We start from the raw sequence: 23,779 nt of genomic DNA, 5'->3' as shown, positions 1-23,779 counted from the left end.
ATTCTATAATGTTTCATAGGTCGCAGTGTGACATACAGACGAATTGCTAGTCAACCAAGTGTAGCTCATGAGGGCACTGCTTCCCTTGCCGTGGACGGAGGCATAAGCACAAAGTATAATGACAAGTCGTGCTCCCATACAAGGGATGAACAGTCGCCATGGTGGAGAGTAGACCTGGTGCAAGTATATAACATCATGAGGATCGTAATTATTAACAGAGGCGACTGCTGTGCAGGTGAACATAATTCTATATAAAACAAGAGTTAAAAATATGTTTCTGCCCGTATATATCCAAATTAGCGCTATCTTATTGTTAGTTCATTGTCGAGTTATTTGGCTACGGATTGCGTGCACTACGGTTGTAGATAAATTAAATTTAGTTCAATATCATTATTGCTTATTTGAGATTATTGTGGCAATATTGTCAAAGAATCATGTAGCAAGAGCTGGCTAGACATTGCATGCCAAAAGAACTGAATACTAAATTGATTCTTTTAAAAATCTTTATCATTTAAAAAATTCCATAAAAAAATGAATTTTAGTCTTTAATAATCAAGAAAATTGCGTGATCAAAAAGCACCTATTGCAATGTCTAATGCAACATTTCGATTTTTATGAATGAATTTAGAGTACAGCGTAATGAATACTTTAATACTTCAATACCCTGCATGAAACAAATTGTGCTTGAGTACCATGAATCTCGGCAACGTGATGCGAAATTCGATTTATTTTATTTTTGATCGCCAAATATGGATGTTGAGCTATTGTGTTAATTATGTTAATAAACGGATGTCAGGCATGCGAAGCCATATATCACCGAGCGGGCGGAGGATGTGAAATAAAATGTTCTCCAAATGTGGGGAATTTTAGTCATAAAATTGTTTGACATGATTTCGTTAGCATTTCTCCCTTTCTCTCCATTTCAGTGGCATGGTTCTTGTACTTTGTCTTATTTTCTCTCTCTCATGTTTGATGCCACTTTGCACACAAAATTCATCTGATAACTCATTGTCAGACACTCTTAACAAAGTAATGATGACCACCTCAACTAATTCTAATTTTAGGCCTAGATACTGTGAAATGCACATACATTGACCGTCGTTACTTTCAGTTTTCTCCCATTATTCCAAACGGCAAAAGCGACCATTTTCACCAACCTAACATAATTAGTTAAAATTCCAAAATTGGTTTGTCATTTTTGAATAATTTAAAATGTATAGCAATAAATCATTACTGATATTTTAAAAGTTGACTATTTTTTATATTTTGATTTGTAAAATTAATTCATGGCTGGGTATGTGATACGTAATGTTAGGTGTGATACGGAATTACATTTTGAACATCTGTATTGAACGCTAGATTAGCCATGTAAGTTTAAATGGGTATGTAATAACGTTAAGTATAAAGAGTCACATTAAATTGCCCCATTACAGAAGGTTATTATTCGACCATTTGATGTCCTGCAAGAATGAGTACGTACGCCTTATAACATAACTCCCTGATTTCGTCTGAAATGATATTTTAGTGTCATATATATATATATATATATATATATATATATATATATATATATATATATATATATATATATATATATATATATATATATATATATATATGCAAGATACATTTAAAATTACGCTTGATATGAATTTCCTCAGCGATTAACTGTTTTGGTTAACTCTCATTGTTTATGGTTGATCTTCACAGCCATTACCGACAATGCTTTCCTTCAGCGTTTGTGTTTTTATTGGAATCCTTTTGTATAACGTTTCTTATCCTGCCGTTCTTGGCACATCGATTTAATGGTGCTGCATTTTATCGTCAACTGTCGTATATGAATTTCCAAAACGTTTGCACATATTTAAAGAAGAATAGAGAGGAAGTAATTTTAGAGCGGTTTCAATTTCTCGAGTTTTTTTTCGTGCAGAAGGGAAATATTAAACACACATAGCATATTCAAACCACTTTCCCATCGCAATTGCGTGATTGAGTTTCTGCTTTACAGCCGTTGAGTTTATTTAATGTTTCGCTTTATTTTTCAAAATAAAGGTTTCGAGACGGGTTTTGTTTAAATTTTGCATCGTTATCTGTGTGTTATTGAATGCAAGCTCTGTTGTATTAGCCAATCTGTCTACGTGGTTCATTTTTGTGTATTTATTTGCAGTGCAAGTCTTCTGTTGGGGGTGGGAATCCCAATGAGGAAAGGCATCGGAGCAAACAGTTAGCCATAACAAATATATTTAAATTTCTTTGAATCTATTTATAATATTTAAACAGCAATATTTTGAGGGAAGAAAATTGTGATAAAAGGTTAATTAAAATCAAATCAAAAAACAAAAGTGTCGATAGAGGAGTCAAAAAGACGCGTTCCACTGAACCTGGTTTCGCCTCTTCACCTGCATTAGTGTGTTGATATGTCACCTGAACACAAAATGTTATTACAAACCTTTGTACAATGTTGACGTTGTCGTTGCCCTAAGGACCAATGACAAGTGATATCTATATCTTAACATGCTAACACAGGTATAAATGTGTTTGGTACAAAGAGAAAGAGAGATTATTGGACTAGACTCGGATCCGATCGCAAACGAAATAGAATTCAGTGCCAGTTGTCTGTCGTTTCAAATTCAGATCTGATGTCTGCGTATGGTTTTAATCATGTTTGATGCCAAATCAATGTAACTTATACTGGTAGTTTCACGAATAGCACAAGTAGTTTTTAAATTGCTACATTGTTAGTCATACAAGCACAACTATGACATTAGTACTGAAGGAGACAGTTACTAACTGGAAGCAGGCATTTATATATTTTTGTCTTTCTCAGTCGTTGAAAGTTAAGCTCTATAAATACAACTGTAATATGTTTTAGACAGCATGATTTTCAGGTTATCTATGCTGATCACAAAAAAAACAAAAACATTAAATAGTTCTAAAGTTGAAGAGAGTGCTAGCTTGATTCCTAAGTTTTGTTTAAGTTCAAAAGAATTTAAATCACAACTCGTATACTGTCTTTTCGACATTTTTCTTACAACGTTACACGAGCGGTAGAGATTTATCTTATACGTAGCAGGGATAAAGATCAGATGCAGTATGCCTAATTTAATACAATGCATGGACGCAATTAGAAGAAAATACAAATAAATAATTCATTTGTGCAAACGTTTCTTGCTTTGTGCTAATCCACCGATCAATACTGGTGGCATGCTATCTCAAAAATCGCAAGTGTTCTTCTGCTTTTGTATTACATATCTTTAGACAAAATGACAACTTGGTGCAATAAAGCCTACTGTGAACTTTATTACGAGATAATATCTTGAGAAGAAGTAGGTATTTTGTATCCAAAGACTTCAACATGCAACAAAAGTTATGATGTTTGTTTACGTTCGTAAACATTACAGGTGTCTTTGCATCTACACCACGATGGTCATCTACTATTATTCGAAAACAATCATTTATGTAAATATTACGCCAAACAAAAGAATAAAGCTAAATTGCTATTGTTTTCTTGACCGCCTTTTCAAAAAGGCGGTATTTTTTGTGCAAGTCGGCAACTGACAGTTTATTCACGGTAAACTCAGAAAATACAATATTACACTCTTAATTGAACATATTGAGATAAGAAATTTGGAGAAAAATAAATTAAAATGGACTATCTAAAATCAGAGTGTATCATAATGGTGAAATCATTAAAAAAAGTTTGTTAATTTTCAGATTTGAAAATTACAAGAATTTAACCTCATGTATAAACAATTCAGTAGCTCTGGTTAGTAACATCAATTACACACTGGTCAAACAGTAAAGAAATTAATACGCACAAAGAATATGAAGAAAAAGAGGCTTTACAAGATAATATTGGATTAAGATAATAGATTAAATCAATGCATCAGATTATATATTATAGCTTCGGTACAAAGGTTCAAAACAATGGCATCTATTACACTGTCTTCTGCCACTAATCAAGACACTGAAAACATTTTTTGAGAAACTAACTATAGGTCAACAATGTCATGACCGAAAACGACAAAATATTAAGAATGATGAAAGTCAAGAGTACAATTAGATTACTCTAATGGTGCCAACGGAATTGGTCAGTTTTTTTTTCTCCAAGTAACCGAGAACGAGCGTGAGCAGCATAGCTAGATTCAGAAAGAATTTGCATTGGTCAATTGAGTAATTTAATCATGAATTAAATGCTACAACTAATATTTACATTGTAAAGAGCTGTATTTGAATTGTTAATTCTAATTCTTGAAAGTTCGACAGAAAAACCAGATTATAATGTATGTGGAATAAAAGATTATTGACAATAGTCGAATTGTCAAATTTCCAACGCGATTAGATACTTGGGTGCCAAATAGTATCATAACCATTTGATACAGGTCTCCACCCCAAGTAATATTAATCATGAAATTTAGAAACAGTAATTTGTATTGACACTAATCGTTGTAAGAAGCGGTATAGTTTACATTTTACAGCAGATCACGAACCTCTAACTCTTCATGATCCAGTGTTTACACCTGTGATGATTAATGGAAGTAAAAAATAAGCTGATCCTTAAAAATGTAATGATTCACATGGAGGTGAATGTAAACAAATATAGGATATATAGGAGTAAAAGGAGAATGAGTAGGAATATTAGGTCGAGCAGGTTCATCATAAATAAGATAAATAGCACTTTTTACCAAACTTGCAAGAATAAGAGCAATAAATGCCTAAGTCATTGTTATCCTTGTAGCAACTGGTATTACACCTTTTTCGCCTCAGTCGTTATCATACGGGCATTTTGCATTTGAGCTGAGAGTATTTAGTGTGTAATTACTTGTTCTTAAGTCTTATACTTTAAACACGTTCAGCTGCACTTATAGCTTTTCTCTAAAGGTGAAGTCAGTCTTTTTACTGATCTAGTATTTTGCTGTTCAACATTATAGTTTTAATATTTTTACTTAAAAAGCTCTGTAGCACTTACACAACCTCTTAATTCATATTCATCATCAGAAAATAAACTTTTAAGTGCAGGCGGAAGTTCCTCGCTTTGATTTGCATTGGTCAAATTGTTCATCTATGTTTACTATTTACATCTCAATGCTCTAAGAAACCTGTATTTATTGGCTTTTTAATATCGTACTGTTGTTGCAAAAGTCTTTAATGCGGTTGAGCATCAGCTGATATCGATTTATTTCCATATTTCCTCCAGCTTTTAGTCCAAAGGGTTTCAAACACCATAGGCCGGAACACAATTAAGTGATACGTTTTTATTTGGACTAACCCTTTTAAAATTTATATTAGCGTTTCATCAACTGTTTAATATGTTGAGCATATGTTCGCTTTTTGGATAGATATAAAGAAATACGTCACAAGAGGTGGAATCCAGTAAAATATTGACTTTTATAAAAAAAGATATGTAGTTTTAAGGTAAATATTGTCGATTACATGGATGTTTTGCTCCATTCTGTGCCAGTTTTGTTGACAGCAGAATTGCTATGTCGTTAAAAATGTTCCAAGGTTTTACAATACTTTTAGGACAGCGACTTTGTACAAATCTAGTTCCTACATATAATGCGCGAAATTGTAATTTTAGTCACTGTTTTAGTGCAATTAAAGATATTTTAACTTGTGTTAACACATTTCTTTTGCTGATTGATACATTAAATATTGATGGGGTGTTGGTACTGTATAAACATCACAGAGCGGTCTTTTCAATCAACTTCAGAGAGTAACATCTTTACGCAAAAGGAATTAATGATTGTGAGTTTACTTGAAATGATTTTGTTTTTGTTTAAATTTTTATCTGCATTCAAACTTGATTTGTTTTCCGTGGTCTTGGAAAGCATGCAGTTTAGTGCGGTCCAGTGTATTTTCTTAAACTTTAGATGGAAGGTGAATAGTACATATATATGAAAAAAAAATGTCAAAGGGTGTAAAAGGAACAAGGAAATAAGAATTGACGTGAAGGTGAATTTGGAAGATCATTTCGATCAAAATCAAAAGAATTTATAAACGCAAAGCAGAAAGACTAAAGCCTGAATAAGAAAATTCGACACCAACTGATGATAAAAAGCTTGTTTAAAGTATTTTATGTACTGCTACTACAATGATGGAGGTATTATTGTTTTAAGTATGGCAGTGATGATTACAAAGGGACATACGGTTACATTAGCAAGACTGATAAATTACTTAAAGCAAAAGAAGAGACGAAGGCATTATCAGAAATATTTTGATGATCCTTTACAGTAACATGTATCGAACAAAATAATAAATAATCGCAATTTACCTTACAAGAGTGAAATATATTCTCACGGTTGTTACATGACGCTTTTGAAAGAAAATACGATATCAATAGGTTCACTATCGAACATAGATAATGAAGAAATTACGAAATTAATTTTTCTGTTTTCACTTGGTCAGCTCGCAATCCTTGAAGTACAATGAATTGTATTGGATAAAAAGATGTTGAGTGCGTAACAATAAACCCCAGCGTATCTATTAGAATTATTATTAATGAAAGTAATTATTATTGTAATTTTTCGAATTGGATGAAATACCAATTTATGTCAGGCAGAAAATAAATAACCTAAGTTCAAGAGAATCCGAACGCCCGCATGGAGCAAGTTTTGCGATATTGATATAGAGTCTTATATAGCAGGAGTCGATGATAAAACGGTTTCTCTAACCTTTAAGACTGTTATAGTAAACATTGCTGAATTAGACATCAGAATTTGAAAAGTATCATTTTGTATTAAAAGCCCTTCATTTTTCTTGGCATGGAGTTTTATATACAAATGTGGTTAAATATTTTCGTCATTTTTCTCCATATAGCGGACAAGCTGTAATAAAATTTAATTCATTTTCGATACTAACGTTACAAATTTGTCGCAATCTTTCTTCGTAACAAATATTTTCATATCTTCCTGCGTTAGCTATGATTGGCAAGTTCCCCACCCTAAGCAAAGTGGTTATAAAACACAGCTATCTCTTAACAATTCTAGATATCTTTGTCAGATTAATTCTACTCCCAATAACCAATACAAAAGCAGTCTTTCCATAGACTTAACCTCATTCTGTAGCTTTGCCTAAAATATCTTCACATCTCTGGCTGAACAGTCCAAAAAACGTATTTTCATCATTTACTCTCTGAGTAGATCAAACATTGCCAATCCAAATGTAAATTGAAGGTTTTTTTAAACATTGTTAGCCCAGCAATCACAATTTTACCCCATCTTAACTGCAAATTGTAGCATTGTTTAGGATATATGTCCTCTGGCATTTTTAGAATTCTTAGCCAATATTTCAAAATACGTTTATAATCTGCATACTAATCCTCCCAAATACATTATACACGAATACATTTCGAGTAGACTTATACGTACAAAATGAAAAATGTGTATTTGCAGTATCATTGGCATCGTAAAACTCCCAAATTCAACCCCATATATAAGAATGTACCTATCTTCGCATCAAACAGACTAAGCAATCCAGTTACGGGAAATTTCTAAAATTGTTAATTATTTTGCTTCAGAATATGCATCGCCTTCAGCACCGATATGGATAGAGTTTTCTAGAGTCATATACAAGAGTTTTGTTGAGAAAAGTATGCATCCTATATATTTATAATATGATTCAATACTTACCTCTGTATGGGCATATATACAGATTCCAATATATCATCTATGTCAAAGGATGTTATAATTTTTAAAACACGCACGTCAGCATAAACATAATGTTGAGGCTGAATAGCCACGGATACATGTACATTTCTCTATCACTTTATCGGATCCACATCTAACATGGGCGATCCTCATCCCAGTCATCTAAAATTGGTTTTTTACTCCATAGTGTTCTATCTCCCTAACGTCTTCAGTAACCCGATCATACGTCTTCGTTTTCGGTGCACTACTACTACTACTACCACTACTACTACTACTAAATATTTATCTAAGTTGTCCCAACCACCGTCCCAAGCTTTACATATATGCTCTATTGTGAATGACAAAATTCGGTTGTTGGCATCTGTATGGGGCTCGTGGTCTTTAGAGCTTGTGTGAGGCCTAATTATTTAATATACGTCACGTATTTCGACTTTATTTGCACCATCAGAGTATGATCACAGATATCTGCAAAAATGGAAATAAAGCATATTTATTAGATCAACGTCAAAAGTCATGATGATCTTAGCACCGAATGCGTGGATGCCAGCTATATTGCTTGTGCTGACTGCATGATTTAAGACCATTGTTTCAAATATAAATGATGATCATTTCAGAAAGGCTGTCTGGGTTCTCAGTATCATTTGCAACAAACAACACTTATAGCCTGGTGTTTAAGTATCCAGAAAAAACTCCAATGGCAATAACGGAAATCACAACATTATCTGAGGGTTTTGCACAGACTATAGAGATCAGCTTGAAGAATAGGACCGTACCTTTAGCTTTAACCCTGTGTGAAGTTTTTGCCTTCGGAGGTAAGTGTAATATAATCAGCAAGTTTAACTCAAATACAGCTACCTTTCCTAAGAAAACCATTCAGAGAATATATTTCTACACAATGAAATATAACTTCTCATAGGGGTTCCTTGAACCTATTGCTTTGATGTTGTTATTAATATTTTATTCAACGAATTTCATTGAAGTAATACATATAAATGCGTTTAATAACGTATGTTAAATATTTCAATGATATAGCTCAGGCAGCTTTATGAAGCTTGGAGTACATTACTTCCTTGATAATTTTAAGTGTATGTTAGTAAACAACTCTAGTATTTGTATCATAACTCTCTTCGAAGCGAACAGGAAAAAGAGATGTGATATTTTTTTGTTGGATATGCATTCATTTTTCTAAATACGATTTGCTTTACCTTATTATATAACAATCAAGTATGATTATGCCTACACCATAGCCAGCAATCTTTATAGCTCAGAAACTGTACGGTGGCTGCTCTTTATGATCCTGTTTGCCCAGGAGGTCAGGTAACACCGATTGTGAAATCATTGCATATTTTGCAAAGTTCCTTCAGTAATTAAGAGAACATATCGTTAGAAGAGTAATATCGCGTGATCCAAAGAAAACATATCCATTGAAATAATGTCATACGACAGGGAATAAATGAAGCATTTTAGTCCATAGTTTGAGAAAGCACTCATCGGATGATCCAGACCTAAAATTCTCCTGAACTTCTTTGTTAAAAATTTATAAACTCTGTGAGAATTTTATACCAATGCTAAATAGTATACCTTTTTATTCTTGTATCCTTTTTCGTAGGGTCTAACCTTTAGGACGCGAATTCATAATTCTTCTTATTTCGGAACTATCTTTCGGGAAATATTAACAAGAGCGATTGCTTACTATTGGCGCAACTGTTGCACGCGTACATTAAGTAATATGGATATTTACTAAAACAATTATGTCTGCATAAGACATTTATTTGATTCAATCAAATAGGTTTTCATTCACACACACTTATTGCAAACCCGCTAAAGAATTACCCAATTGTACTCAATCAAGGTTATGTAAACGTCGGTGGCTGAAAAAAGTTGAATATTACATATAAATTGGTAGTTTATATACCTGAAACCTATTCAATGCAACTAGAGTGTTTACGAAACAAATATTCCCGCCTTTTATATTTGTTTCAACATTCCTTAACATCAAAGCTTCAGGAATCACGTCCGAGAGGGGAAAAAATAGAGCAATATGACAATTTAAGTGCGGAATATGTTGTTCAGATGTATACATTTTATCCTATCATGCCCACTATCTGAATGTGTTGCTATAGGGTAGGTTGTGAATATGTTCGATGCTGTCTTCCAAGGGTAAATCCACGTGCGTACGAATAACCAGGAGCCAAAATCAGTTGCACAACAAAACTTGTCCTTTCACGCTCCAGGAGTGTATTCTATACAAAGTTATAGGGTGGTTGCGACAATAGTTTCTAGGTTGTGTGAGCCCAGGTCATCATCTAAGAGCCTCATTCGAAAGCTTGATATGACACGAATCACTGACATTGTGGTTTCATAATAATTTTGGTTTCAAATTCATGGTAAAACCCCAGCTTTTACCCTCACATCCAGGGCCCACATCAATATTTTCAAACCGCAGTGTACAACTGCACACCACCCCAATAACGTCCCTGCGTTAGAAGTCTCTATCGTGGACAATGTAGGACGAGTTGCATGACATTAACAACGCATGTACTCACAGAAGCAATAATCCTCCGGATCGCATAATCTGTACATTTTCTCTGCAAATCTCAAGGATGATAAACACTAACTGTCCTTGAGAATTGTATTTTGTTATTTAAACAATTAGCGTGATTATCTAAGTAATATTTTGCAATGCATTTCAAAATGATGGCCGACAAGTTAACATGTTTAACTTTTCTTGTCATGTTTTCTTCGCATTGCGTTTTGACATAATGTTCTACCTTTAATGACCTTGAGCGTTATTTGCTATATGAGCATTGTGAAGAAACGTTGATCAGAATTGACACTATATTCGATACAAGAAAACAAAGAGAGAAAAGACAACTGCTTAACTGATAATTTACTTCTGAAATGTCGACAGACTCATTTACTTGCACTTGCAATATCAGTATATATATATATATATATATATATATATATATATATATATATATATATATATATATATATGTGCCCTCTCTCTCTCTCACACACACACATACAATGACTATCTTGCCGAGATCAATACAAGTGGTAGCTCTAACGGCTATCATCGAATATGCATATTACAAATGCAGCACGAAAAATGGTGAAGAGTCTGTGACGGAAAAGTCAAATTTGGTTTTGTTTCTTCTAAACCTGGTAAACCAAACGAGCTCAAATGGTACATATGTCAAGAATATAATGCACTCTATACAAGAACTACATATACTATATGTTATTAGGATGTGCCATATCCTGCTGTTATTATGATACGAATTTAGAATAAACAAATTACGAAGGTGCGTTCTTTGTGTCATGTTCTTACACGACTTGCATCTGTATTACTATGCTGATACATTGTGCGCAGTGTCTACATTGCCTTCCAAGTGTTAAACTTTGGGGGTCGATTGTACCTGAAGGAAAAAGTAAAAGCTAATTTTAATAAGTGCTCCATGCATTTAAAAGTGTGCTCCTGATAAGATATGACTTGTGCAAGTCATATCAAATACTAAAACGCGATGATATTGGAATTGCTGTTCAACAAGCCATAAAGTAATATGTTTTTGCCTTATAACAAAGTATTGAGTTATAGATTATTTGAAACTACATTTGAAGCTTTGTACACCTAATGGTCCATGCAAATAAGAAGTAACGTATAACACTTTAGCCAGAGTCACCGTAACGTATAAACTGAATACATATATTACTCACCATGATGAAACAAGTGAAATTTCCTAGGAGCTTTACAAGACCATTGAAGTACTAAAATGTAAAGCGATAATTCATTTAAAATATCAACAATTTACAATATCATGAGACTTCGCGATTTAAGTTTGATTGTTGCCTTTGACATCTTAGCAATACTTTTCGGCAAGTATTTTGAACCTAAGAACAGTATTTTGTAAGTGAGGAACGGAATATGTGTTGGGAGAAGGATTTTCATATTTCAGAATGAAGTAGGTAATTTATTTGAAAGGTTTGAAACCAGACGCATATCTCTATAAGCGTTGCATTTTGGCCCTTCTTGTCAAGGGGCATTGCTAATTCTACCGGTCAGAGTAATATACCTAATGATATGATAAAATCATCAAGAGTTAGGGGTTAGCCAGATAAATACAATTTTAACAAAAGCAATGAATTATATGATTCAGTCGATATACTGAACTTGGCATATATAATCTATATGTTTTATGCACAGGCCTTAAGTTTCTTTCTGCTTAAATATTGATAATGCTCTTTGTAGAATGTCAAGATAATTTATGCGGATGGAAATGTGACACTTCTTGCTACTGCAAAGGACCCATTGACAAACAAAACAAAATAAGCGCCAATTGTCAAGGTGGTTGTAAAACAGGATGGTGGGGATACTCTTGCAATTATACTTGTGACATTGACTGCAAGGGTAACACATGTAATCAAGTTGATGGACATTGTTTTGAGTGCCTTCTAGGAAAATGGGGCCATTTCTGCAAAAATGACTGCACCAACTGCATAAATGGAACAGGATGTGGTAACTTCAATGGGACATGTACTGTGGGATGTTTATCAGGTCTGTATGGTGTCAGTTGTGATCAAGACTGTGGACACTGTGCTGATGATGGATCCTGTGATAGATACACTGGAGCTTGTAATCATGGCTGTCAACCGGGCTGGCAGGAAGAAAACTGCACGATAGGTTGGAAGATATATTTATACTGTATAATGTTTTGTACAAAATACCTATGTATATGTTATTATATATAAAGTAACAAACTTTCCATGGTTAGCAGTTTTATAATAATTTGGATTTTTTTCAAGTCTGGTATCATCCACGTCGTGTTTATTATTATTATTATTATTATTATTATTATTATTATTATTTTCTGGATGCGATAATATTACACAAAATATGAATATTTAACGGGCAGTTAATACTAAGACTGAAAATAGAAACGACCAAAATTGTTGTCCACTTTTTACGGCTATCGTCGTCAAAGGAGCAAGGTTTTCACTTGCATAAGGACAATATTTTTACAGACTTGGTACTGTATTTACAAGATTTTGCCTGTAGTAAATCTATTGTGAGAACAAAGATGCAATATTTTCTATTCCGCCATGTTGTAAATTATATGAGAACTGCAAAATGAATGTAAAAGAACTGGAGCGATGACGCTATCTGTAATGCAATAAATCGTTTTGCAGGGTCTTTTTCTAGTAAAACAAGTGATTATTATTATTATTATTATAACTTTCATGATGCATTCAAATTACACAAGATCTGAATACGCAATGGACAGTACTTACTAATAACGAAGACAAAATGTAAAACTATTGTCCGCAATTTCTTCAATGGAGAGATGGTTTTGATTTACCTAAGAAGAATATTTCCAAATATTAGATTATATATTTCAAATTCACATGGAGATAAAAGTGTGTATTATCTAAAATGGTCGAAAAAATTTGAATCCAATTTTGCTCTATTTACAAGATTATTTTCTTAGTTCATCTATCACCAGAGTAAAGACGCGATATTGTTTCTCATCGTTATGTATGTAAATTGTATGAGAACTGCTGGAGGCATTTGATAAAAACCCAACGATCTCTCTGATCTAAATGTGATAATTAGTTTGGCGAGAAATGATTCCTATCAAACAACGGGTAACATCAAATACTCAATAAAAATAATATTTCTACATTCATCAATTATACATTTTCTCAACCTAGGATTTTCATTACTTTAGAGAAATATAAAATGTCATTACATTCCAATGTTGTTTTAAATTCTTTGCTTAAATATTGTTTTGTACTTATACTTTCTTCTATCACTGTATTATTTTCATACAGCTTGTCCACGAGACTGGTATGGTTTGAATTGCAATAATATGTGTGGTCATTGCGCCAATACAACGTGTGACCATATCAATGGGACCTGTCCGCTTGGGTGCTCTGAAGGATACAATGGAACAAAGTGTTTTGAACGTAAGAAATTGTGAAGGATTGACTTTTTATTTTCTTACATTCAATGCAGCGGATTATACAAACTTTGCACAGCGTATTTATTTCGGTTCATACTTCGTTGAATTTAAACAAATAAGCAGTCAATCCTTATTATTAAATTCAACATCATAACTAATTAAATAAATTCCTAGTTTAATAACATTCTTTTATTTAATCATATTTTGAAGTTCATTCATAAGGCGCAATAATACACACCAACAGTGTAGATTCCTAATGTATATAGTGCCAATTAGAGAAAAGGGGTGCTTGTTCAAGCCACTCCCACTTCTCAGTTGAAGACGAGGCCACCACTTCAGTTAAAATATCAAAATCCAAAATTGCACGATAGAAACCATTGTCCCCAAACACTGTTTCTATCTTTTCACGCAAAATACGATTTTTTTCTTCAGTTTCATCAATGTTTTGGACCATAAACAAATCACTGTGCAAAATGTCATTTCGCAATGTACCGTCATGTCTTCACATCAAGATATGCATGTAGACTATTTTTATTGATTCATTTAAAGTGAATTTGATTTGTAGCATTGGCTAAGATATCTAATTTATTTGAAAAGAGGTAAAGTATTTGGTTCATGATTAAACCCTTACGCAAGAAGACTATACTGGCTTGTGGTCATTATTTAGTGCTTCATATGTTAAGTGTTTACATAGGTCAGGTGGTCAAAGCGTTTCGCAACTAACTGCAGGATTGTATATTCGAACCTACCTGTGGCCGCAAAATTTCTTCCTCTTTTATTGTACAAAACAAATTTCATATATACATGTCTTTCACATCAGGATATGTAAGCAGACAAAGTTTATTCATTTAAATTGTATTTTACTTGCAGCATGAGCAAAGTGATCTCATTTGAAGAACTGTCCAGTATTTGGTTCATAATTGAAATCTTACCTAAAAAGTCTCAATTTGATTTGAGTGATCCTATATTCTAAATATAGTAATCATTGCAAATTATGTACAGACACGTTGTGCAGGTGGGCGTGGCTTAAACAATTGGGTTCATTGAGGTATTAACCACAAAAATTTAAAAGGGCCTGTCCAATCTGATTGCTGTAAATCGTAATGACAAAAGAAACATTCAATTATATATATATATATATATATATATATATATATATATATATATATATATATATATATATATATATATATATATATATATAACACCATTCAATTTTTATGACATGCGTATGATAATTTAGAACATTGAAATGCTATTGGCTCAAAACACCTTCTCTGTAAAGAATAGTAGTGATTATCCTGCATTTTGACTATCCGTCGGGACGATTGTTGCTGAAAGTGCGAGGTAAAGATGAGAAACAAGTACATACTTATTTGAAACAGACGCTATCTATGCAACTGTAATTCTATCTTTAAAAAATTGTCAAATGTAACAGTACAGGTACATAAATCTATATAATATTTTGAAGCATTTTCAGAGAATGGACGCGTTTATGATGATTTATATTTATAGCAACGTAAAGCACTCTCCAGTAATATGCATGGATTATTGTATAGAATATCCAATATATTATCGGAATGCTTTTCTTGGTTGGTGTTGCCTACAAACGTTTACGTAATTACAACAAATATTGCGCTTTCTGTGAACACTGTAAAGGGTCAGTAAAATTGTCATCACTAAAACTTGCTGTTTTTATCTTTCTCGCTTCATGAATGCGATATTGTTGCAACGAGTTCGATTTTGGCTTTAAAGTCTGAAGACGTTCGGTGTAAACAACAATGTCCATACATAAGTAGTAATGGAAATGATATGAATAAAGTGTATGTTGTAATTTTCAGATCTTAAAGAGGAGATAGAGGAGAAGCTATCTTCCTTACCTATAGGTATTACAGTGGGAGTGGCTGTTGGTGCTGCATGCCTTATAATAATTATTTTGGTCGCAATACTAATATGGAAGAGAAGGTATAAACTTTATATCTGGAGATTTTATATATAATGTCTGTCAATTAAACAAAACGCCTTGGTTTAATAGAAAAGAACCACCTCATCTATTTCAGCTACTAATGAGTGACCAAGATGTTTTGTTGTTGAAATAGTACTTGTGTTTCTTCTTACATTTTGTGTTTCATGTCGTTCTCAGTGTTGCAAGGAGGTGAATTGCTTGCATTTAATTATGTATACTGCATTCAATTAGTTACGCGAGGACATACAGCTAGCATTTAGAAGATTATTCGATAGACAATGGAACCTCGAAATGGCCCGTATCATAACTAGGACGCACATAGGTAAAATAATAAGTGTAGAATAAAGCATATTATTGTACATCGTTATCATCTTCATAGGTAGCGGCCAGTAATATTTTATGCAGAAAGCTATGATGTCACATTTGATTTTATGTTTATAATTCTTTTATTTTAGAATCGGTACACTTCAGAGTACACGGTATCAGTCGGAAGTACCTGATAGGAATACATCAAGTGTCAAGATGTCTTCGGATATCTACGAAAATGTTGCTTCGTTAAAGCTAGGCGGTAAGTTTACAACAGTAGGGACGGTGTGTATAAATTGTTTAGCTATGAATTACGTACCTTGTCAAACAAATGTATTAAGTATACCAAACTGCAAATGCAAGGATATTATTTCGACAGAGAGTCATGTCTCTTTCTGCGAGGGTGCAAAACTTCCTCAGCTCAAAACAGTGTTCTTAACTCAATACAATTATCAGTGAAAAATGTTTGTTTCAGTCTTAAGCATATATACATATATTTATATTTCAAGAGAATTTGAGTGAAGATATTTTATATTATGTTAATGCTAATTGGAAAGGATTCTATCTTATATCAGAAGGAGAGGTCTATTTTTAAAACAATGATGCTGTATTTTTTCTACCTGACATAGGAAAGAAGACTGACCCACATTACTAGTAGTTTCATTGCAAACGTGGATTTCGTGTGAGAAAGAAAATACAAAATAGCTCAAAATATTCACGTTTTCTGTAATCACTCAAAAATTCTACATTTTCTATGTATTAAAATCAGAAGATATGAAATTATATCAAAATGATGCCTTTATATTCTGTAGAAGAAGAACGTTCAGATATTCAGCCAACATTTACAAATTCATATTCCAACGTAAACTTTGATACAAAAGGAGGTATAGTTGTTAAAGAAACCGATGGGTCGGTTGATAAAATTGATACACACATGTATACAAATGCTGGCGTGGATGTTGGAATTATGGGAGAAAGGGTCACTGATGAAACAGTCGAAAACAGAGATGACAGCGCCAATCGAGGTGTTTACTACAACACTGCAAGAACTTCTAAGAGAAGTGGAAAGAAAATTGCTGTCCAGGATCTCAGCGACTACATTAATAGGAGAATTTATCTTTCGAATGATATCGAAAAAGAATTCAAGGTGACATTTTATTTACCTTTACATGTATAATTCAAAAAAGTAAAAAAAAAACAAATTATGCACATGCAAGTCTCCTACAATATAACTAAATCCGCAATTTAATTATTCGTATATATTTTTTTCTTAATAAACATGATTGCTACAAAAGAAATAATTCAAAGATTCTAATCATGTACACTAATGGAACATTTACATTATTTCATACTCTATCTATCATGAAATACCATGAATAAATTATACAAAAATAAATTTAGCAGTTTTGGTCTTGCTTAGTTTACAGAGTGCAAACGTATGCATCGCTAAATAATAGATCCTTTTAATGAAGATCCTATTTCATCTTCGCAATAGTTTTACTTTTTCTGGCTTTTCACTGAGAATGTATTATTATAATACACTATATTATGTGGTTGACATTCTTTTCTCCCTGCATCTAATATTTATATCTTGGAAGAGGGTTTAAATATAATATCGCATTATATAATTCTTTTGACTAATGACACTTTATGTATGTTAATTAGATGAGGTATTTTACATAAATTTATACATTCATATCGTATCTAATATTTATGACACAAATCGATGAAGTATAGTGTAAGGATATTGATGCAATGGCACTTCTTCCCGTTGTCAAAGTTTTATCCAATGGAACCTTTCAGCAAATACATGTAGTTTTTTGTGTTCTTCAGAAACTGCTGTCGGGGCCTCAACATGACATAAATATCGCTCTAAAACCGATAAATCGACAAAAGAATCGATATAAGGGAATGTATGCATGTATGTACAAAAGTTTTTCTTCTGTAAATACGTTACCTAATTTTAATCCCTTTGGAGAACTACTGCTACCAAGCAAATCCAGTCCTCCCAGATAAAACTTTACCTAACAAGAGCTAAAAGTTATCTGCACACCGAAGTGGCGGTCCGGTAGAGCGATCTCACATCGATATGGTATTGGCGGCAAAACCCACGATATCTCAGTTACCACTTCTTCTCCTGCAGAGAATCACGCTCTTACTGCGAGAAACCTTGCATCTACGTTGATACAAGTTGGAGGAGGTTCACTTAGCAAAGCATGTATCCTCTATCTATAATTTCGAACTTTTCTTAGTTTCTATGTCGGCAAAGTTCTGATTTTACAGTTTTACCGCACTTTGTCGTGTTTGAACATTTAATTTTACTGAGGTACTGTCACGGGGAGCCTATGCGAATTGTGCAATATAAAGAGACAGGTGGAGAGCTACAACAGGTGTATACGTTCTGTTCTATTTGTCTTAGAAATGCATTACTAGGGACGAAGTCACAACAAGCCTACCTGTAAACATGTCCTCAATTTGGTAATGTTAGGCGGGTAAGGGAGCTAAATCAAGAAAGGGTTACAAAACGCCGGAAATCTACACGAGAAAATCCCGGCAGCTATGTTATTTCCACAGGACCCTCCAATGAAGGCGACACCCTTTAGGTCTTGCCTCTTGAATATTCCAATCTACAGCTTTTAATGATAAACAGCTAGCGAAAGAACAAAACAAAATATCCTTTTGCTCCACCGATACAAGGTGTCACGGAATTGTATATATATATATATATATATATATATATATATATATATATATATATATATATATATATATATATATATCGTGTATTTATTTTTTATGTAAATCGTATATTATTTCGAAATAGTGAGTTCGGTTCATCCCATGCTGCACAAGCATAATTCTTACAATGGGAAAATTGATATATACCTTGAGCGCAAAGGCAGGGTATGGCTACATGGTCAGTATATATATATATATATATTACCTCATCGTAAAATAAAACATCCAATTACGCAGAGTCTTGTCAGTGAGCAGTCTACTTAATGACGCGCGATTTCCAGCTGTAGAGGTATGTGATGTAAATATCGTTTTTCTATTTATATTATGGGATATAATAGTTTTACTGTCACATTTATCTTGTATTTTAGGTAATTACGACTTGTGTCATATAATACAATGATGTAGTCTGTTAACTTAACAGAACGATTTTATTTCGCAATAATGTTGTATTTATTAAAGAAGAGACGGTGTTACGTTAAGTACTATAAGATTCTTGTCAGATAATTGGTTCCCTTCTGAACCTGATTTGCACCTTGTATAGTAGTCCCGATAATATAATTTTGTATAAAATAATCAGCTCAAGTTTACAGTACATAACGAGATTACGTGATATTATACATAACCGTCTCATTTTTAGTACACGTTTCTGGATATTATATTTTCAACTGACTGATTGGTGATTTATTGATTAGTGATTGATTTATTGATGGCCGGTGATTGGTGAATGGTGACTGGTGAATACTGAGTGTAGTGCTGAAGGAGTGTAGGCTGGACGGAGTGATAGTTATGCTGTATCTCCGTATATACACCGTATAGTAGGTGTTTTTAGTCGTGGTGCTAATTAATTTGGGTTGTGTTATACCCAGTCTGCTGCTGTCGGTAGGTGAAATTGGTCTCGAAGAATATAAAGGTCATCACGTGGTGAAGAACCAAGGCTTCTGGACCAACGTGTCTGCAGAGGACAAGAGACTGTACGGATCTTTAGGCAGACCAAGAGTGGCAGACCGTTCGTGGTGGGACCTCAACCATTCGACAGAGCGTCGGGGCTGAGAGGAACTTTCGGATTTGTGTTCGACTCCGCAAGATATATGTTCCAATGTTTCATATCATATTTCACTATTTGAGTGAAAACATGTCATATTTCATTATTTAAGTGAACTATATTATTTTCGTGTGGAAATTGCCATCGTTTACGTATTTTCATTTTTCCATTGTTTGTTTGGAATCACTTTGAATCATTAATCACTGTATCTTTTTACTTTTTAAGTTTCTTTTCTTCATGCATGTCAGTTTACAATTCATTTTACCGTAACACATTATCATGTTCGTGCGTATTTTGTTAAATATCCAATACTTGGATCTTGTCGGCGCACGAATCAAACAGTCTTTTTCATTGAATCTTTGCAAAAATAAACATTGTATTTTCGTCACCATCAAAAGTGTTCGTTAAAATCCAACCCCAACCCGGTTATCCTGTTAAACACGGTCCGATCATGTAGATCAAACATCATGTAACCCGTCCCAACATTATGAATCGGACGACCTCATCCCAACAAACATAGCATATTTCCGTTTCGACCGGCCAAGGCCTACCCAGTGGACTTCAGGGACAAAAACCTCCGCACAATACGTTCCATGAAATCAATACGTCGTGCAGCCTGTCGAACCCGTTGTATGCCTGCAATTATTGCGATCACTGTAACCCAGATATGTCCTCACATCACCCTCCATTTACGATGCTGAGCATTGTACCTCAGTTCATGCCAGATTCCAATTCTCAATTCTCTCAACCATTTATCATTAGAGGGGACGCTTTAATCGGTGACATATAGGACATAACAGTTTATACGTCAGAGCTCTCCACGAGGTTTGTCACTAGCAGACCTCGCCACTCTTCGCCAACTTCGTCTCAGTCAACTCGAGACATCAGCCGCATCTCATGCACGCAAAAATGACAGTGCTGGCTATCAGGCTCCTTCTTCACTTTTTAATTTCGCTATGTTGCGGTAAGACTTAGCCTGCAGAGTTGTCCACCTTTACCTCCTGAGTTCTGCCCGCCTCCTCCTAACCTTTCAACTACCTGGTCCAGAGCTCCAGTATCTGTTGATCTTTTCATGAAAATGGAAGAATCGAACTCCAAACTGCTACCGCAGTCTAGCAGAATCACAGACATTTTGAACTGTTTACATCATCAATTACAAAACAGCAGCAACTGTCTTTTTTTCAACAAAAACGCCTTCCATCGAGTTTTCTTTGGTGGTTTCCTTATTGCCATTCTGAAAATCAGGAAACCATGGGACACGGGTTGAACACAAATCTTTGACAAGATGTCCTATTGTAGTTCCTTACGTTCAAAACCCAGGTTCTCGAAAACCAAAGTAGACAAAAGACAGAGAAGTAGCCATCACTTATACCAAAGTTTCTATACACGACGGTCTCTAAGTCTCAAAACAATAACATAGTGACACCGCCATTACCACATATCCCGGCATCTACATATCAATCTCTTAGAGATGAAGGCCATTTTGAAAGCGTTTCACTGATGGCAAGATACTTTAACGGGAAAGGGAGTCCTCATTCTGTCCGAAAACTACTGTGGTGATGTATCTCGAGCGGCAAGGCGGAACCAGTCCCCAGACCTTTGCATACTGATGTGGGACTTTCTAAACCGGTGTCGTCAAAAACAAGTCCAAATCCACGTTTGTCATATTCCTGGACGTCTAAACGTAATAGCAAAATCTTTATCCCAGAAAAATCAGCTTTTACAGACTGAATGGTCGCTCCATACCTCTGTTGTTATTCAGATATACACCTGATGTGCCCCGGGGGGCCCCGAGTGGCCGAGTGGTCTAAAGCGCTCTCCGTTACGGATCACTGCCATCTCACCTCTGTCTGCGGCGGTTCGAGTCTCGGATTCGGCCAATGTGGGGATGTGAGAAAGCTTGCCAGTAGCTTTTCGATGGTCGGTGGTTCTTTCCGGGGATTTCCCGGTTTCTTCCTCCACCATTAATACTGGCCGCCGTGTATAGCCTATCGTGTGCTGAAAATGGCGTTAAACCCAACAACAACAACAACAACAACAATAACCTGAAGTGACCGACCACAGGTGGACTAGTTTTCAACAAGATGGCCTACAAAGCTCCCATCCTTTGTCTCACCAGTTCCAGAACCCAAACCCCGGGTATTCGATGTACGATCCATAGCTTGGAACAGCCTGGACGTACATACCTGCGTTTCAACACCTCTGTTTCCAAAGGTGCTACAAACAACAAGAGAATCGAAGTGTTGCCTCATCCTCATTGCACCACTCAGATGGGAGAAGTCCTCAATCCCCTTCTCAATCTCACAGCGGAAATTCTGTGAAAAATAGCGAATTGTCCTCATCTACTTAACCAAGACAGCAATTACTGTACCCCAACGCAGACCTACTATCCACTACAGCAAATGTTTCACCCACACTCAGAGATAGTGAACCTGCACATATGGATGATATTAAACAGGCTCTCAGAAATAAACATTTCTCACAACCAGTTGTGTAGCGAAAAGTCCCTCCACTCTCAAAGCGTACGAGGAGAAAAGGAAATTTTTTAAATGGTCGTGTACACTGGAACACATTATATCACTACAGGATTCTATACCTGAAATATCTAACTTCCTCCTCTGGCTTTTCGACGAGAAAAAGTTAGCACCAAGCAAAATCAAAGGTTACCGTTTAAAGATCGCTGACACATTTCGTCATTATGGAAGAGTGGATATCGGACACAACAAAGAATTATCGGACCTTCTCTTCCACTTTGATTTAACACGGCCAAAAACGTTGGTTCTGTTCCCAAAGTGGAACCTATCCTGGCTGCTAACCTAGTCGAACAAAACAGCATTTTATCCACTTTCTAGAGCATCTTTAGCTCACATGTCATACAAGACCTGCTTTCTTATCACATCAGCGACGGCAGACAGAATCGGCGAAATCCATGCCTATCTTGGGACCCAAATTACATGCAGTTCCGACAGGAGGGGTCAGTTTCACTTATGAAGGAGCCTTTTTTCATCACCAAGAACAAGATTCATTCCATGGGTAACCAGACCTTTGTACTGAAATTATTGTCTACTCTGGACACTTCCAATCAAGGCCACCTACAGGAACCAGTTCAAGCCTTGAAGTGGTATCTTCAAAAGACAGAGCCATTGCGTGGAATGAGATCACGCCTATTTCTATTTTTGAAACATGGACAGGACGATATAACATCACATACCTTCTCGTTTTGGATAAAGAGGGTTATTCGCTCTGCATATCGAGAAATAACACCGATTTAGATGAATTTGTTACATATTTCGGCTCACGAGGTTAGATCAGTTGAAAAAGCATCGTCTTTGACCGAAACGGTTCTCAGACTGATATTATACATGCCGTGGGATGGAGATCTGATTCCACATCTCCAAGTTTTGCCTCAGAGATCTTTCATTCCTAGGAGCTCTGCTCGTTCTGCTGTAATATATTGTTGTCTTTCTGCAGGTACCTATTCCAGGTTGTTCGAGACAGCATGATAAGACGCGGCTTCATGACTTTCGCAGGATTTACGGGAGGGAAAATGTTTCTCCTTCCGAAGCCGCTCCTCGACAGTTGGAGTCTTCTTCCGTCTGGTTATCTAGAAGCGGCTTCATATACCTTTGGGACCGGAGATCGCATCTCCGAGCTAAGACTACGTACATCCCTTCACTCTTTACCGATTCTCCTAAGATATTAGGACTGGGTAGCGTATTTAAAAAAAATACAGCCACATATGGAGCGTGCATTACGCTCAAGTAGTAGCTGAGATAATCATGCATTTTGCCGACAATCCCCAAATGAAGGGGCGATCACTTTGCCCGACCATCACCTAAGTGGGCAGTTAATTTGTAATTGGTAGCTGAAAGTTCCATCTGCGATGAATGGCTTTAAGAGATTATAGTAGTTCTCCTAAGGTATTATGATTCGGTAAATATTCGCGAAGGAGAGTATTTTACTGAAAAATATAGTTTCCTTCATATGGTACATTTAGTGTTTTATATTTTACAAACCCTTCGAAAAAATGCAGAACAATAAGAAACATATTCGACGGACCTAATTACATATGAAGCTAATCTAAAGATACTTTGAGTTCTTCTATAACTGA

At 35.0% G+C, this 23,779-nt stretch overlaps 1 protein-coding gene across 2 annotated transcripts in view; it reads left to right on the top strand.

Annotated features, from left to right (window-relative positions):
• The window catches only part of LOC149797653 (receptor-type tyrosine-protein phosphatase U-like), an 88,839-nt gene that overhangs the window by 41,247 nt on the left and 23,813 nt on the right, over positions 1-23,779 (top strand). For both annotated transcript variants that reach the window (XM_089962560.1, XM_089962562.1), the window contains 8 exons: positions 20-235; positions 8,264-8,461; positions 11,905-12,336; positions 13,485-13,619; positions 15,457-15,580; positions 16,037-16,149; positions 16,700-17,034; positions 17,721-17,808. In XM_089962560.1, coding sequence (XP_089818686.1) covers positions 20-235; positions 8,264-8,461; positions 11,905-12,336; positions 13,485-13,619; positions 15,457-15,580; positions 16,037-16,149; positions 16,700-17,034; positions 17,721-17,808 — 1,641 coding nt within the window. The remainder of the gene's footprint in view (positions 1-19; positions 236-8,263; positions 8,462-11,904; positions 12,337-13,484; positions 13,620-15,456; positions 15,581-16,036; positions 16,150-16,699; positions 17,035-17,720; positions 17,809-23,779) is intronic.

The sequence above is a fragment of the Sinohyriopsis cumingii genome, chromosome 6 (assembly GCF_028554795.1).
Source record: "Sinohyriopsis cumingii isolate HCF-2022 chromosome 6, ASM2855479v2, whole genome shotgun sequence".
NCBI lineage: Eukaryota > Metazoa > Mollusca > Bivalvia > Unionida > Unionidae > Sinohyriopsis > Sinohyriopsis cumingii.
This window is presented reverse-complemented; position numbering and strand designations above follow the sequence as displayed.